We start from the raw sequence: 18,517 nt of genomic DNA, 5'->3' as shown, positions 1-18,517 counted from the left end.
TAGCCAGGGAAGAAGAGCCCTAGCCAGGGAAGGGCCCCAGCCAGAGAAGGAGAGCCCCAGCCAGGGAAGGGCCCCAGCCAGGGAAGGGCCCCAGCCAGAGAAGAAGAGCCCTAGCCAGGGAAGGGCCCCAGCCAGAGAAGAAGAGCCCTAGCCAGGGAAGGGCCCCAGCCAGGGAAGGGCCCCAGCCAGGGAAGGGCCGCTGCATCTCAGGCCCCAGCGCCACAGCTCTCTGCTTAAGTTCACATCCCATGGAACTGCGTTCGTCAGGTGAAACCTGTAATTAATGCAGCAGGCACATCACAGTTTTCTCCATGTGCGGACTCTGCAGACACTGCTATGGACGGCACAAGCCCACCTTCCCCCTCTCCCACCCCATCCTGGCCGCTTCCTCTCCATATGAGACAAGGTAATTTAGGCAGCTCTTAAGCTTGGCTTCCTTGATTTAGTTTCCTGTCTGTACAGGCAGAAAATGGCCCATTTATATGGAGATAAGGGCGTTTACAACCAGAGCACCCCACCAGAGAGGTGCTGCCCCTCGGAGAAAGCGGTTTACTTGTGGCCTTTAGAGACGCAAGTCAACTGGCGAAGCCCTCCACAGCCCCTTCCCAGGGAGGGGCCGGGCAGCACTGCCATGATCCCCGGTGCATGCGGGGCTTGCCATGCGCAGGACTGCTGTTAACTGTTTTCGGGGTGAGCAAGAAGAGGCATGGGATGAGATTAAGACAGAACCGGAGAGATAAAAAATGAGCTCAGGAAACAGCAGTGGCCAGGAGGGAGGATGGAAGGAAAGAGGGAGGGAGGGAGAAGGAAAGGAAAGGGTGGCAGAAGGAAAGAGAATGAGGAGGCAGCAAAGGCGGGGGGCCTCCCTGGATAGTCTTGGGAGGCCCCCAGCCCAACTCTGCCCTTTCAGGCCACACTGTCAAGAGGGGATGACCTGCCTTTTCCCAGGAGAGTGGCTCCAAACAGGCACATCCAACAGTTAGTGGAGGGGGAGACGGTCACTGACAGGGGAGGTGGGGGCCCCCTCTGACATCCAGCTGGGAAGCACCCCTTCCAACAGGCTGCCTGCACTTCCCTCCTCTCCTGGAAGCCCCGCTCCCTCTCCCCTGCCCACCAGCCTCCCTGCTCCCAAACCTCTTAGCCCATTAAGCCTCCAGAGTCAGCGGCGCTGCCAGCTGCCAGGCAGCAGGGCCTCTGTGCTCTTTGCTTTAACGGAACCCGGGTGTTTCCGGGAATACTGATGCAGCCACTGGCTGGGAGCCTGCTCTCAAGGCTGGAGGAGATGCTGGGGCCTGGAGCCACGGCTCCCAGGCTCGGCCTCGGTCCTTTGGGGAGGTGGAGATGAGACAGTGATGTCCATGTCCCGTTGAGGGTGTCAGAGTTTGGCCAGCTTCAAGAGACCGCCCTTCAGGAGATCTGAGAGACACGCTCTCCCCGAGCCCTCACCCCAGCAAAGGTAAGGACAAGAGAGGCCGCCATGAACTTCAGCACCACGGACAGAGGCTGGGGCTGGCCGGAGGAAGGGGCCCTGGGTGGCCTTCAGCTGCTAGAGAGCAAACCCCACAAACCTACCGAGGATGAAGTCGAGGGACCCACGGTTAATCCTACGTGGCCTGCCAGTGAGTCCCGGGCTCCCCAGGGAGGCTCTGCCCCTTGCAAGCCTGAGACTTGGCCAAGTCACTGTGGCGAGCTAAACCTCAGCTTCATCGTCTGTGAACTGGGAATGCCAGAAAGGATAGAACCAGGGAGACTGTAAGAAAATGCCTTGAGGCTGGGCGCGGTGACTCACGCTTGAAATCCCAGCACTTTGGGAGGCCGAGGCGGGCAGATCACCTAAGGTTGGGAGCTCAAGACTAGCCTGACCAACTTGGAGAAACACTTTCTCTACTGAAAAAAAATACAAAATTAGCTGGGCATGGTGGTACATGCCTGCAATCCCAGCTACTCAGGAGGCTGAGGCAGGAGAATCGCTTGAACCTGGGAGGCGGAGGTTGCAGTGAGCCGAGATCGCACCATTGTACTCCAGCCTGGGTAATAAGAGCCAAACTCCATCTCAAAAAAAAAAAGAAAAGAAAAGAAAGAAAAGAAAATGCCTTGAACATCTGTGACACGGGAGAAACCTAAGCACAGAGAAGCAGGGCTCTGAGCCAGGGTGGAGGGGAGGGATGGGACATGCACCCAGGTCTCCAGGGCTGGGCCGCCTTGCTGTGTCCTGGGCAGGGGACTCGGCCAAGCCAGAGCAGGCTGCAGTCAGAATGACCCTTCCCCCCTGACACCACCATGACCACATGTAGACACCAGAGGCCGCTGGGATTCTGATAATGCCCAGAAAATGCCCAAACAACCCACGATGACCCCAGTTCTGCATGGAAGCCAAAGATACAGCCAGGACAACAAGCTGGAGGGGACACACCAAGCTCACCCCCACATTTCTGCTGTCGGGATTGGGCTCCAGCCAACTGCACAGAGGCTGCCAGCAGCTGGGGGGAGACGCGGTACAGAGGGAGCAGGACCTGGACAAGAAGGGGCTGCTGTGGCAACATCTACGGGGAGCCAACCCAGCATCTGATGGCAAGCAGTCCCCTCGGCGACCTGCAGGGGAGACCAGGAGTGGCGGCCCAGGGAGAGCCGGAGGGAGGGAGGGATAGGGAGGGGAAGGCACCTCCAGCAGCCTCCACTGTCTGGCAGGAGCAGCAGCGCATGCCAACTTGGAAGAGTAGGGCTGGCAGAAGGCCATGAGCCCAGCACTGACAGGGCTCGCCCAGCGTCCGCTCAGGGTTAAGTGGCAGAGCAGGAGGGCACAGACCCTCAGCACAGAACGGGCTCAGACAACGTCAGGCATGTCTGTTGCCCATCTGTGGCCCCTTCCCTGCTGTCACCCACTGGGGCTCAGGCAAGCCAGCAAAGCCCTCATTTCTTGGAAGCAGGTGCACTTCTCTCCCTCCTCCATCCACCTGCACTGGGGAAAGCCCAGTCGATGAGAAGGGTCTGACGCCCAAGTCCCCACCTGCCTCCCCTGCCCTGAGCCTCTGCCCTGCCTCCACCACATGGAGCCCGCACAGCTGGGCCTCCCACCTGCACCAGATATCACCTGAACCCTCCTCCCCTACCAGGGGCTGGCCGAGGGTGGGGGTGCAGGGCAGAACCCTGCATCCAGCTGTTTTGACATTCTAGAACTAGGCCTCCTTTTTGTGGTGTTTTTCCAAAATCTCTTCTTGCAGAGAAAGCTGCAAATAGTTCTGAAAACACCTAGCAGAGCAGTGGCCCATGAGCAGGACCTGGAGGGACGGAGCATCATCCAGCGGCAAGAAGGAAAGAAATGATCAAGAACCAGAGGCAGATTCGCAGTTCAGTATCTCAAAACATACTGAGAGGCTCGTAGACCAAGCCACGTGCAGGGGAGGAGACAGAGACACAGACCAATAAGTCCCTAACTAAGCCCCCGAACCAACCCAACCCTAAGGTTTGAGGGCCATCAAACCACACTGCAGGCATGAAGATACAGATGACAGTTGGCCTTCGACCTTGGCACTGACCTTTCGGCTGCAGCAGCCTTAGGCGTGACTACAGGGGACGCCCTACCAGCTAGCAGAAGAATCTTAGTGGATGTGGAGTCCCCACATGAACTCCACCTGCAAAGCTGCCTTGAATGTTATGCCCAGCCTATGTGTGCCAGGAGGCAGGGGCAGGCAGGAGGGGTCTCTGCTCTGAGCCCCCACCCTGCTGAGGGCACAGCATGCGGTCGCAGCCCTGGGGATCCCAATGGACAGTCCCGCCACCCTTCCTCCTTCCCAGCTCCGCAGATGTTTCCTGGCAGAGGCCTCCCACCTCCATCTCCCTTCCCTCTAGGCCCGATGCTCCGCACACACACCGCATCTCCTAAAAACGGAGACATTTAAACTCATAAGGAAGGGTGCGGAGAGTGGGTCATTCTCCATTTGGGGTCCTTCAAGATTGAGAGGGAAAAGGGAAGAATGAAATAGGAGCCTTCCCATTCACGAGTGTTATAAACAGTTATAATTTAGCACTGAATAATTGGTTGCTATGGTAACCGCTGCAGTACAGGTTGAAATCATTTCTCCCTCCTGCGCTCGCTAGGGTCTGACAGGGAGCTTCATCTACATATGCTCAGGTTCCGGCTGCAGCCCGGTTATTTTATGTAAATCAGAATCCACGACTTGCTGCCGGCCTCCCCCCACCAACAAACTGCTGCTTGCGGCCCACCTGCCCTGGCCCCTTCACCCCGTCATCTTGGAGCCACCTGGTTGGAGGCAGAGAGGGGCAGAGGGGTGAAATTCCCTTGTCTTTATCCTGGGGCTCCTAGTCTGCCAGGCAGGTGGGCAAAGGGGCACCCGGCAGCTGGGCCACAGTGTGCTCCAGACCCCCTAAGATCTGACAGCTGGCCCGAGCCAGGCTCTCAAATGCAGGGAAGGGGGCACCTCTGGAGGCCTCTTGTCCATCCCAGCCCCCTTCCCCTTCCAAGAACCAGAGCTGCATCTCAGTAGAGAGAAGGAGAGAGGGTGAGGAAGGGGTGGAGCAAATCAAAGAGAGGGAGAGAAATGAGGGTACAGGGGGAAGAGAGAAAAGATGGCAAAGGAGAGAGAGGAGATGCTGAGAGGTTACCAAGGGGGACACCAAGCACAGGCCAGAGGGAATGACCAAGTCTGAGACCCAGAGAGAGACAGACAGACAAGAGCCAGAGACAGATAAGGACCTGGACAAAAACAAAAACATATTGTCAGAGAAAGAAGCGGGAGGGAAGGCCTGGGCCAGTTGGAAAAGGGAAGGCTCAGCGTGATCATGGCCCCGGGAATGAGAGAGTCGGAGAACCAGCCCTCCCAGGTCTCAAAGACCCCCTGGCCCCCAGCCCCCAGGCCTCGCCACTGTCCAGGCGCTGCCCACCTCCCAAGCCTCCTTCCTAGCCAGGGCTGGTGCTGTACCCTGAGCCCAGGAGACGGGAGGGGAGCCAGCCCTATCTGGGGAGGATGGGGGCTCCCACAGGGCTCCCACAGGTCTCTGCTGCACCCCACTGGGTCCTTCTTCTGCATTTGGAAGTCAGGCCCACCCAGCCCAGTGGCCTGAGACCCAGGCCCAGGTGACACTGCCCCTCTTGGCCTAGACTCCCACCCAGCTTCTAAGTCAGAGGAGGTGGGCAGTGGGTGCACAGGTAGGAGTCCCTGCCATGGACCACGAGGCCTCGGGGTCCTAAAATCCACATCACCCCGAGCCCATGGAGCCCAGGTCTGAGGAGTGAGGGCGGGGATGGCAGCAGAGCAAGATTTTACAGCCTCCACCAGACAGTCTCGGTGTCTTCATCCCAGGGCCTTGCAGCTCCAGAGCCATCTACCCCCTGCCCAGCACAAAGACCGACCTCTGGGGCCAGGGGACAGCGGCCACGGCAGCAGAAGAGGAGGGCGGGGCTGCAGCAGGGAATTCAGGGAGCCCCTCCCAAAGGAGCTGGCTCACAGCCTCTCCTTCCCTGTGGGAGCCTCCAGGCACGCACTCCCCGCTTCCCCTGTCCTATCTCCACTTCCCCATCAAATAACAGGGACAGGGAGCTTCACCCTCTTTGAGACCCCGGGGAAGATGCAAGAGCTGCAGAGTGCAGGCCTGGGAGTCTCTGGGGCATGATGGGCCAGGCAGGAGCCTCCACACCCAGCTCCACAGACCCGGGTTCCCCCTTCACCTCACAAATCCTCCCCATGCAGCCCCCATGCTGGCCCAGTGGTAAGGGGGGGTTGCCGGGAAGGGACAGACACACATCCATCCCCGACACTGTGCCAGACAGGGCACAGAGCTGAGGGGCAACAGAGAAGGCAAGCAGAATTGGGCAGAGGGGCCAGGGTCTCTCTAGGGGAAGACAGGGTGGTACACACACAGTCACATGCACACACGTGTGTGCACGGAGGACCAGAAGGGCCTGGATTGGCTGCAAAGCAGGTGGGGGTGGGGGCAGGGGCTTGGAGTGGCAGCAGTGGGGGTGCTGCACAGGCTCTGGACCAGGGGGCCGTGGGGCACAGTCAGAGCACACTCAGGAAGCTCTCCCAGGAGAGCCCAGGGCTGCAGAAGCCCCGCAAGGCAGGGGCCAGGAGAGAAGGGCCGGTGAGAGGTGCTGACTGCCACCCCCAGCAAAGAGCACAGGGGCGGTACACACCTGGGGCAACTCTGGCCAGAGGGTTGGGGCTAACACCTCCCAGCCCCATCCTTTCCCCAGCAGTCCCTGAACTCCGTCGGGACCAAGGACACAGTCCAGGGCGGGCTCTGCCCTCCCAACATCCCCAGGCTGACACCCAGACCAGAAAAGGAACCACAGGCTGCAGGTAGAGTTCAGAGCCCCCCAAAATGCCTCCAAGTACCCGAACAAGCCGGGGAAGTGGAAATGGGGCACAGACCCGAGGCCCAGAGGCGAAGGCAGGGACCCTCGCCCCCCGCCACCACCATCTCTCCCTCCCCAGGGCTGCCAGGGGAGCCTGCCAGGACGTCATGTCATAGCAGTCCCTCCTCTGCTCGAAGCCTTCCAGTGATCTCACCTTGTTCACGGGACAAGAGGCCCATGGTGCACCCCCCGCAACAGGCCCTCCCGAAACCCTCACAGCACGGAGCGTCTCCAGCCTGGGACAAGCTCCCCAAACCCACCCCTAAGCTCTTCTGGCAGCCACCTCCCCACCTCACTCTGCAGGGAGGCCTAGATCCGGGCCCAGCGCTGCCAAGGGCACCCCCTTAGCATTAGCACCTCACCCCACCACCACTCCGCCTCACCAGCTACCTCCCTGGGCCTCTCACTTGCAAGGTGGGGCCAGGCCAGTCCCCTCTAGGTGGGGGAAAGAAAGGTGGAGAGCTGGCCTCAGGTCCCCCCGGGGCAGGTGGGAGGGGAGAAACACTCCTGGCAGGGGCGGCTGGTGGAGCTGACAGCCCTGGATTCAGATCTCAGCACCACCACTGTGTCACTGTGTGACCTTGGGCCAGGGCACCTCTGAGCCCCCGCTCTCATCTGTGAAGTGAGGTGCTTGCCATTGCTCTCAACATAGGGTGGCTTGGAGGATCAGAGGAGACGCCCAGAAGGAAGCAGACAGCATATGGTGAGGAAATGGCAGACCTCAGTGTCCTAGACCAAGTAGGAAGGACTTTAAGCTGCAAACCCGCCTCAGTTTCCCCATCTGCCAACCAGCGATCATCCCTCCCATGCCACCAATTTCCAGGGTTGATCATGAGGATCAAGTGAGCCCGCGTGAAGCACAGAGAAGCACACTCGGAATGTGTCAGCAGCGTGGGAAGACAAGGGACGTGTTCGCACCGTCACACCCTGCCAACCCGAGGCAGCGGAGCATGCGGCAGCCTCGCCCATCCAGAACCAGCTGAGAACCAGGGACAAAGTGACGGGAATCCAGAGGTCACCTGCAGGTGACTGTCCCTAAATGGGGCCTTGCTTCTCTTCTCCAACTCACTTCATCAGGTTTCAGTTTAGAGGGACGGAGTCAGCTACGGAGCAGGGAGTGGGGCAGGGAGGTAGGGAGGCACCGTGGCGACGGAATCCAGCCCTGTCCCTCGCACAGGACAGGACAACGGGAGGAAGGAAAAATGACGCTCCGACATCCTGCTCCGGAAACAGGACAGCTCAGCAACGTCTTAAAAAGGCTTCCGTGCACAACGCTTCATACGAGAAACTGGTTATGGTGTTTTTCATCAAACTCAGCTCTCAGAAACCCTCAAACTCCAAGGTCCAGGGACCCCAGCCCTCCTCTGCGGCCGGGCAGACGCAGCCACAACCCCACCCGCCCCCAGCTCGCCGGCGCAGGTGCTGCCCCTCACCTCTTTCTTCTTCCGCTTCCCTTTACACTTGTTTTCCTTGAGCTTCTTGGGTTTCTTCTTCTTAGGAAGGCTCACGGGCTCCACAGGGAAAAAGTCATCGAAGGCTTCAAGACCACCATCTTCTTCTTCTGGAAAAATCAGAAGGTGGCAGCAGTTACTCCTGAGCTTCCTCCAGGAGAGCCCTGGAGACACAGAGCCAGCCCTGGGGAAGCTGGGACCCCCAGACACCCAACTGTGCCAGGTCACAGCTGCCCTGCCCTCCCCAAACCCAGTGAAGTGAGAGAACACAGGACAGGAGCCCCAGCTCTAGGGACTGTGTGACATCACCTCACCTCCAGGCCTTTCCTTCCCTCCTCTGTAAATGGGACAATAACCACCTGCCCCTGATAAGACAGTGTTCAGAAAACTGAACCTCCATGAACAACAAACAGAATTGCCTTGTTGCCATCACTGCCGGAGAAACGGAGCATCTCTACCAGGAAGGAGTCGGGGCTGATAGAGCAGAGTACAGACCTCAGTGAGGCCCATCTCTCCCTCCAGAGAGAGGACCACAGTGTGGCCAGGAGGTGGCTCGAGAATGCTGGACCTGCCAGGCACAGTGGCTCACGCCTGTAATCCCAACACTTTGGGAGGCTGAGGCGAGCAGATAACCAGAGGCCAGGAGTCTGAGACCAGCCTGGCCAACACGATGAAACCTCGTCTCTACTAAAAATACAAAAATTAGCTGGGCGTGGTGGTGGGCGCCTGTAATTCCAACTATTCGGGAGGCTGAGGCTGGAGAATCGCTCAAACCCAGGAGGTGGAGGTTGCAGTGAGCTGGGATCGCACAACTGCCCTCCAGCCTGGGCAACAGAGTGAGACTCCGTCAAAAAAAAAAAAAAAAAAAGAGAGAGAGAGAGAATTGTGGAACACAGGGACACTCAAGCCCCAAACCTGAGGACCCCAGCGGTTTGCAGGACAAACTCAGCAAGGAAGATGCCAGGATACCCCATGGGTTTGACAGGATGCCACCTTAATGGAGAATCCAAGATCATATCGTATCTCCTCCTGGATCCCGCACCTGTGCACACACATGCACACAGGTCCGCACTCCCCCACCTCCAACACACTCACAACGGGAAGCCAAGCGCATTCCAGCTGGGCACTAGAAAGCTGTGACAGTCCACAGAGAGACGCCGTGCCCAGCACACGTGGGTGTTCAGGACTCACCTCACCTGCACTGACTCGAAAGGCCGAGGGGGCCCTGGCCGGGCAGGCTCTGGTAGGGAGTATGTTTGACGACACTGGCCACAGTCCCAGGTCTGCCTCCCTCAACCTCCAACCCAGAGGAAGGGCTGCCACATGTCCTGGGGGGTGTGACGTGAGACCCCTGCTGTGGCGGCAGTAGCCTGGGGTCTGACGCTCATCTGGGAAATCAGGATAGAGAAAAGGAGTTCCCACGCACCAGATATGAGCTGTGGAGGGGCTGTGGGGAGGATCCTCTTGGCAGGCACAGCAGCAAGAATCAAACCATCCAAAGTAGAGACACTTCTGCCCGTGGGGGCAAAGGAGGCTTCCAGAAGGGAAGAACCTCCAAGAGTCCTCTAGAAGGGCCCACGAGAGAGCCGGCCCTTCATGCCAGCCTGCGGCCCCAGCGCCCCAGCCAGCTTGTCCTACTCGCTCTCCACCATCCCCTGTGCACTCAGGAGCACTCAGGGGAAGCTGAGGGGCAAAGAGAGGCCCCTCAGCCTCAGACCCTCTGCCATGGACACCCCAGGCCTGACCCTCTGTGACAGCGGAGACACAACAGGGAGTGTCACTCAGAGCCTGAGGGTTGCCTCCAGTGGGACCCCGAGGAGGACGAGAGGTCCTGGGGCCACCAGGAGGCTTTCACCCAGGAAGGGGGCAGAGTGTCCCTGCTGGATCAAGTTTAGAGACAGAGAGCCCCTTCCCCCGAGGAAGTTTTTGATCATAACCACCTACAGCTGGCAGTGTTGGAGCCAGGTTCGAACCCAGGCAGTCTGGTGAAACTGGTGACCCCTGGGTCACCAAAAGGGCTTCGAGGCGACCCCCAGTGTGGCCCACACGCTCAGACACACTCGCCACATGCAGACGCACAGACATGCATGTGCACCCAACACTCACCTGCCACCCTCCACACAGGCCCCCACCGCCCGGCCTGGGACCCCCAGAGAGTCCTAAGCGGGGAAAGGGGGACAGGAGGGCTCCTACCCTGGGTCTCTGGGGCTCCCATGGCCCACACTATGGGTGCAGCTTTAGTCCCACTGTCCCCACTCCTCGGGTGCACCGGTGGCTCTGGTGGCTGAGCGGACGCCCCTCCCACCCCTGCATCCCACGGGGCCAATGTGCACCAGTGGAAGGTGTTTGCACCAGTGGAAGGTGTTTGCACCAGTGGAAGGTGGGGGCTGCACCACTGTCTTGGTGCCTCTCTGCACCAGGGCCTCCCTCAAGGGTGGCCAGGTGCTTGGGGCTCCCACACAGGGAGGGCACCCTGTGGAGGGCTAGGGCACACAGGGGAGCCAGCAGCAAGGGCCGCCCCAGGTGGGTTTATGTGGGTGAGGCCCCAAGCAGCCAGGGGCAGGGGCTGGGCTGCTCAGGCTGACCCCGCCCCATTCCTCTGATCACTAGTGTGGAAAGGCGGGGATTTTTCAAACCAGCTGAAAACGTGCACGGGGACCCCCTCAGAGTCGTCCTGCAGAGCAGGTGTCGGTGGGGCAGTGGCAGGGCTGGCGGGGAGCTGTCTGTGGTGGGGCAGCCGATGGGATGCCAGTCCACAACTGCCCGCTCCGCCACCGGGCCTCCGCCTCCCCCGCCACCGCAGGAGACCGCCTGGGCAGAGCCACCCCCACACCCTGGCGGTGCCCAGCACTGCTTATGTAACGGGCTCTGGCTGATGCAATCTCAAGGGGGGGCCTCTCCCTCCTGCTTCCTCCCAGCTGTCCCCTTCCGGCAGGGTGGTCCCAGACTTAGGAAACCCAGCCCAGCACATGGTCACTGACTGGTGGCCTGACCAACAGAACGGATGAGGGTATGCACAGGTGGCTGCCAGAAGTTCTGGAAGGAAGTCTGGGATCTGCCCGTGGGTAAGGGGAGGACAAAGGGGGACCCCTGCTCTGGCCCTAACCCACGCCCAGAACAGGCCTTCAAGGACAAGGCCCTAGACCCTCTGCCCATGGACAGACCCCAGCTCCGTTCCCAGAAGACCTCACAGCCGAGGGCCTCTGCCTGGTGAAACTCACCTCTGAGAAGGCTCTGGAACTGGCACACGGAGACGGGGACTCAGCCCTGCCTAACCCTGTCTCTGATGGGCCCTTCCTCTCCCCAAATGGCTTCTGGTGGGTGGCCCTGAGGTCACCACACGCCTGATTCTCTGTGACACTGCCCCCCCCAACACCCCACACGCTCCCATCTTCAGCCAAGCCCCAGCCCCTTTCTGCCCTTGGACACTCTCTGCTCCCGCAGCAGGTCCTGAGCTTTCTAAAACCAGATCTGGGGGTCACCATACAAGCAACTGCACGGTCAGCCTTTCCCCAAGCCCAGTCTGTGCCCTTGAGCCCACCAGTCCCTCCTCCCTATGGCTCCATCTGGTGGGGACAGAGCAGAGGCCCAGAGGGTTCCAAGACGCAGAGCATGCAGCCAGTGTTAAGGTGGCATCCTGCCCGTCCCGGGTGAGGGGCACCAGGGAGGAGCAACCTCACCTCAGAACTCCTTGTCCTGCCAGCTCCTGGACCCTCGTGGCTGCCCCACCACCCTCCTGGCCCACCTGGCAGTGCCCTCATGCACCAGCCCTAACCCTCCAGGGCCTGAGGCTCCACGGATCCAAGCCTGCTCTAATTAAGACCCATTACCCTGTGATCACCCACCTCCTGGGGGTGGAGGCGGGGTGGGGCTCAAGTCGACCAGAGGAAGGAGAGGCACCTTCTGCTGCTTTCTCCAGAGCTCCCTCAGCCCCTCTCTAGCTCCCAGTATGCGCCAGCTCAGCCCTGTGGGACCCCCAGGCTGGCCTAGGCTGAGCCACTGCAGGCTGCGGCCAGGCCGATGAGGTGGGCCCTTCTCAGGGTAGCGCATTGCAATAGCAGCAGTCGTGATAACTGCATACCACCTGCCAGGCTCGTGCCAGGCCCAAAGTACCTAGGACTGATTAATTTGTATCAGTTCAACACAGCAACTCAGAGAGGGGTACTATTCTTTCTGGTTTTGGGCTTTATTTATTTATTTATTTATTTTAGAGACAGAGTCGCTGGCTGGAGTGCAGTGTTATGATCATGGCTCACTGCAGGCCTCAACCTCCTGGGCTTGAGCGACCCTCCCACCTCAGCCTCCTGAGCAGCTGGGACAACACGCACAACCACCACACCTGGCTCAGGGTTCTATTCTTATCCCCATCTGCAGATTGGGAAACTGAGGCTCAAAGGACCTCATTATTTACCTACATCTCAGTCCTACAGCTGGCAGTGGTGAAGCCAGGTTTGAACACAGGCAGTGGGCGCCCACCCCCTTGCGAAGTCTCTCCCCCAGCACCCTCCCATTGAAACAGCCCACGCTGTGTAAACCGGCTCGGTGGATGCCCTGGGGACACTGAGGTGACTCAGGCTGGTCTGTGGTCTGGCAGGTCACAGGTCCCTCAAGGGGGTCAAGGCTGGTTCACCACACTAGTCCCCCTGCACACAGCCCCACAGCTCTGCCAGACCCAGGCTCCAGCCCCTCACTCCTCTGGGGAGGGGCAGCAGCAGAGCAAGGACACAGCTGCCAGGGCACTTGGCAAACACAAGGTGATCAAAACAAGGGGAAGGCACGTGACTGTGGAGCGAAAGTTAGGTCATCTGATTCTGGGTGGTTGAAGGATTTGCAGGGGGCCAAGCCAGGAGCTGGGACGAGAACACCATCACCAGGTTGCAAAGGCCGGCAAACCTGCCAAGGACAGGGACCCCACTCAATGTCCACCACTCTCTCCAGGACCTGGGGAGAGGTGCTATTTCTTTTTTTTTTTTTTTTTTAAGACGGACTCTCGCTCTGTCGCCCAGGCTGGAGTGCCGTGGCGCGATCTCGGCTCACTGCAAGCTCCGCCTCCCAGGTTCACGCCATTCTCCTGCCTCAGCCTCCCAAGTAGCTGGGACTACAGGTGTCCGCCACCACACCCGGCTAATTTTTTGTATTTTTAGTAGAGCCAGGGTTTCACCGTGTTAGCCAGGATGGTCTCGATCTCCTGACCTCGTGATCCACCCACCTCGGCCTCCCAAAGTGCTGGGATTACAGGCATGAGCCACCGCGCCCGGCCAAGAGGGGCTATTTCTGTTCCCCACCTGGACTCCCCAACCAGCAACAAGCACAGAACAAGGCCACCAGGAGGTCAGGAGGAGGGAGCAACAGGGGCAGCAGACGCTTCACGCTACCCTTCCTGGAGGTGATACCAGCAAGTCCCCTCCCCACTGAGCCTCTCTCTTCATCTGTGAAATGGGCCTAATGTGGCAGCCTTTCCCCCAGGGCTATGGGGAGAAGTAAAAACTGTGAATGCGGCCGGGCGCGGTGGCTCATGCCTGTAATCCCAGCACTTTGGGAGGCCGAGGCGGGCGGATCACGAGGTCAGGAGATCGAGACCATCCTGGCTAACACGGTGAAACCCCGTCTCTACTAAAAATACAAAAAATTAGCCGGGCGTGGTAGCAGGCGCCTGTAGTCCCAGCTACTCGGGAGGCTGAGGCAGGAGAATGGCGTGAACCCAGGAGGCGGAGCTTGCAGTGAGCCGAGATCGCGCCACTGCACTCCAGCCTGGGCGACAGAGCGAGACTCCGTCTCAAAAAAAAAAAAAAAAAAAAAAAAAAAAACTGTGAATGCAAAGGACCCACACGATGCCTGCAGGGGCTCAGCAATGGCAGGCAGAGCCCAGCGAGACCCAGGAGGGTCAGGACGGCAGTGGTGAAGGGCAGAGGGCAGCGGTCTCTAGTTTGGCCACTGCTGGGCCAGAGGTTCTCAGGGCCACCCTAGACGCTGGCCAAGGAGCGCTCAGGCTGCCGTTAGTCCTCGAACCTCCCCCCATGAGACAGGGCTTATGCTGGCAAAGGGGGGCAGTACACCGCCCAAGAGAGGATTCATAATTTATTTATGACATTTAACAAAACCCAGACATCACCTCATTGGTGTCACATCAAAAGAAAGCATCAGTCCTGAGTGGGGAGTGGAGGGAAGAGACGGGGATAGATGAGGCATTTACCCCAAGTGACTGGGGCCTGGGGGGAGTCACCCTGGGGGTGCAGGGAAAGCAGGGAGAGGCCCCAGGGCATGGGTGGGGAGGAGGAGGACAGAGTGGTGAGAGGGGAAGTCAACCTGGGGGGACAGGGAGGGACAAAAGAGAGAAAAACGGCCAGACAGAAAGGGAGAGGCAGGGGCATGACCTCAGGGGAGACGAAAACTGACAGATATGGGGACAGAGGGAGAGAGAGAGACAGGGAAGGAGAGTGAAATAAGGACAGAGCCACAGAGATAAGCAAAAGCCCAGAAAGTTAGACAACACACATTGTGTTCAGTACCCAGCTCAGAGAAGATATTCCAGAAGTCTCTGATGGGTGGACAGATAATTGTATAGTGAATGGATGGATGGTGGATGGGTGGATGGATGAATGCATGGTGGATGGATGGTGAATAGATTGATGGATGATGAATTGATGGATAGATGGTGGGTAGATGGATGGATAGATGGATGGATGGTGGGTGGGTGGATGGATGGATGGATGGCAGATGGATGGACAGTGGATGGATGGTGGATGGGTGGATAGTGGATGGATGGTGGATGGGTGGATGGACGAATGGATGGTGGATAGATGGTGAATAGATGGATGGATGATGAATTGATGGATAGATGGTGGGTGGAAGGATGGATGGTGGATGGATGGTGGATGGGTGGATGGATGAATGGATGGTGGATGGATGGTGAATAAGTGGATGGATGGTGAATTGATGGATGATGAATTGATGGATAGATGGTGGGTGGATGGATGAATGGTGGATGGAAGATGGAGGATGGATGGATGGATAAATGGATGAATGGATGAATGACGGATGGATGGATGAAAGATGAATGGATAGATGGATGGATAGATGGTGGGTGGGTGGACGGATGGATGGTGGATGAAGGATGGATGGTGGGTGGGTGGATGGATGGTGGATGAAGGATGGATAGATGGATGGATGGTGGATGGATGGATGGATGGCAGATGGATGGATGAATGGATAATGGATGGATGATGGATGGATGGTGGGTGGATGAATGGTGGATGAATGGATGAGTGGATGGTGGATGATGCATGGATGGATGGTGGATTGATGAATAGATGGACAATAGGTGGATGGATGGATGGCGGATGGATGGATGGTGGGTGGATGGTGGGTGGATGAATGAGTGGTGGATGAATGGATGAGTGGATGGTGGTTGGATGCGTGGTTGGATTGTGGATTGATGGATGGTGGGTGGATGGATGGATGCATGGATGGATGGTGGATGGATGAATGAATGGATGGTGGGTGGATGAATGGATGGTGGATGAATGGATGAGTGGATGGTGGATGGATGCATGGATGGATGGTGGATAGATGAATGGATGGATGACGGGTGGATAGATGGATGAATGGTGGGTACAGAAATGGATGGATGGTGGGTGGTGGATGAATGGATGGAAGCATGAATGGTGGATGGGCAGATGGATGGATGGTGGATGGGTGGATTGGAGGATGGATGAATGAATGGTGGGAAGCATGGACAGATAGTGCATGGATGAATAGTGGATAAGAAGAACAAGAACAAATGGATGGATGGATGGATGGATGGATGGATGGACGGATGGATATACATATGGATAGATAGGTGGATGGTGAATGGTTACTTGGTTGGTTTTGTGGGTCAACGGGTAGATGTGGGAGAGCAGGTAGATACATGGATACATGGATGCATGGATGGATGGATGGATGGTGGGAAGCATGGACGAATAGTGCATGGATGAATAGTGGACAGGAAGAACAGATGGATGGATGGATATGGTATGGATATGGATTGATAGGCGGATGGTGAACGGTTACTTGGTTGGTTTTGTAGGTGGATGGGTAGATGTGGGTGGGTAGGTAGATGGATGGATGGATGGATGGATGATGGGTGAGCGACTGAATGAACTGATAAAATGATAGATGGATCCTATTACCTGATCAACTTGGAATGACAATGAATAACCCACTGGCCAAGCCACTGGGCAAAGTGTGCTGGTCATTTTGTCTCCCTCCTCCCAGAAAAGAATGTTAAATACAATCAGGCTCCCTGGGACCCCCCCTACCAAACCATGCTTCCACAGGGGTAGGGGTGCAGGCTAAAATGTCATGGCCTTTTGAGAATCATGACTGTCACTCTCTCCTGGCCCCTGGACCTGAGGAAGCAAGCCTAAGATACTTACACATCTAGGGCCAATTGTCACTGGGGCCAGAGTGGTAATGGTGCCTAGTCCAGACATTGCCCATTCTGGGCTCACTAGCTTTGTCTGTGATTGAGGAAAAGCTGGGCCAATGAGGCAGGGAATTTGCCAGCCCAGCAGTGGCCCTAAGAGGGCTGAGAGCCACATTTTCTGAAGCCCTCTCCTGCTTCCTGCCACCCCTACCTTGGGCTTCACAGCCCTCCTCCCACCCAGGCTCCCACTCCCCTGAGCTTACTGGCTAAGGATGCAAGTATCAGAAGCATTTCCTTGGAGAAGGCAGGACAGCTGCCCTCCTTGGCTGGTGCTAACTACACCAGCCACAGTTTATTGAGCACCTATCCTGTGCTGGGCACTGTGGCCTAATGTTCCACATGCACTGTCTCACTGTTCCTCATAATAACCCTCTATGAGGTAGCCAGTGCTATGTCCCCATACTACAAGTGGGCACACCGAGGAGAGGGCTGCCTGGCTTGTCCAAGACCACTCAGCTAATGCTCAGAGCTAGAATCCAAGGCCTCATCCCACCAGCTCTTGACCCCTGGCTTCAACCAGCCACCCCAACTCCCAGGAGAATCTGGCAACTGCTGGTCCCCCAACCAGAAGAGGCACCCGCCCTGCCTTCCTCCTAGAAGCTGGCTCAGACACCTGCCTCAATGCCAGAGCTGGCCAGGGCAAACCTCCCCCTCCCCACCATCACTGCATGGGAAACAATAATTCACTGCTGAGAGTGAGCAACTCCCAGGGGGAGGTGGGAGATGAGCAGAGTCAAAGAAAAAAGATCGGACAAGTCATGAGTTTAATAGCCGTGGATTGAAAAATCATCATGACAGCTTCCAAAACACTAGCTCCTCCAGCCACAAACTTCCATCTTTTGGAACCAGCTGGCTCTGGTCTTTGGGGGTCACCGCCACTGAGCTTGGACTCAGGGCTGCATAGGGGCTATGAGGAAGAGCTCAGGGTGAGTGGGGGGCCAGCAGTGCGACTTGACAGGAGGCCTGGCTAGGGCTGTCTTCACAGCCAGAAGCTGGGGTGACCTAGACAGTCCCAGCCCTCAGACACTGAAACCACAACCATCTCTCAGGAACGCATGGTTTCAGGTGCTGGGCATGGCAGGTTATCGAGAGTTACATTCAAAGGGGAACCCACAGATCCAGGAGGAAACTGATGACAACGTTTCGAGTATGTGGGGTGTGGTGACACAAGCATGTAGTCCCAGCTACTAGGGAGGTTGAGGCAGGAGGATCGCTTGAGCACAGGAGTTCAAATCCAGCTTGGGCAACACAGCAAGACCCCATCTCTTCCAAAGAAAGCATGACAATGTGTCTCAGAGTGACTGGAAGGCCCTTGGCAAGGGTGTCCCTCCCCATCATAACATTCGAGCTGGGACCTAAATGACCAGGAGGCAGCGGTGAGCAGAGGAAAGAGCAGGTCAGGCAGAGGTCACAGCCAGGGCCCCATGGCAGGATGGAGCGTGGAGTGTTCCAGAAGCAGCAAGGAGGCCAGCGTGGCTGCTGTGAACAAAGGGGTACAGGAGTGGACCCGGGACAAGGGTTTCAGAGGCGACTGGAGCCATGCGGGTCGGGGTCTGACTTGGGTTCACGAGGTGACCCCAGCTGCTGTGCAGTGGGTGGTCATAAGGACTGGGTAGAAGGCCCTGGAGGGGACCGGCAGGAGGGGACAGAGGCTTGGACCCAGAACATGGAGAGAAGCCAGGAGCCTGGGAAGGCTCTGGAGGTGGAGCAGCTGGCCTTGCTGATGGATGGGGACAGAATCCCCAGGCCAGAGGTGCCAGAGCAGGGCGTCTCTTCTGCAGGGCTCTGGGGGCACTCCTGGAGGCTCTGGGGCCAACCCACCGAGGGGGAGCACGGGTGGTGGGCAGGATGACCAGAGCCCCGCCTCTCTGGCCCAAGCAGTGAGTCGGGTGCCTACTAGACTGGGGGCACCTTCCCTGGCCTCTTCCCCTCCCCAACCTCTAAGTCCCCACATAGTCAGAGACAGCCGGAGTGTAAGATGGGAAAGACAGCCAGGGGACTCCACCAGCGGGTCGGTGCAACCCCAGAAATGCCACTGATCCCACAAAAGGGCCACACCCCAAACACCACAACAAACAACTTACTGAGAAAACCAGTAAACTGGCTTACTGGGGAGCCAGCCTCCTAGGTGGAAAATGGCCACTGATTTTTTTTTGTGCCTGTGCGGGGCCTCAGAGTTCCCCTCCGGAGAATGAGTCTAATTCCAAGGACCCAGGATATGAC

The 18,517-nt window shown here is 57.9% G+C and overlaps 1 protein-coding gene across 4 annotated transcripts in view; it reads right to left on the bottom strand.

Annotated features, from left to right (window-relative positions):
- CHD5 (chromodomain helicase DNA binding protein 5) overlaps window positions 1–18,517 on the bottom strand; it is a 79,601-nt gene that overhangs the window by 59,515 nt on the left and 1,569 nt on the right. For all 4 annotated transcript variants that reach the window (XM_034954014.3, XM_034953986.3, XM_034953997.3 and 1 more), the window contains exon 2: window positions 7,810–7,937. In XM_034954014.3, coding sequence (XP_034809905.3) covers window positions 7,810–7,937 — 128 coding nt within the window. The remainder of the gene's footprint in view (window positions 1–7,809; window positions 7,938–18,517) is intronic.

The sequence above is a fragment of the Pan paniscus genome, chromosome 1 (genome assembly GCF_029289425.2).
Source record: "Pan paniscus chromosome 1, NHGRI_mPanPan1-v2.0_pri, whole genome shotgun sequence".
NCBI classification, from domain to species: Eukaryota; Metazoa; Chordata; class Mammalia; order Primates; family Hominidae; genus Pan; species Pan paniscus.
The sequence above is the reverse complement of the archived record's forward strand: the minus strand, read 5'-3'. Positions and strand labels throughout refer to the sequence as shown.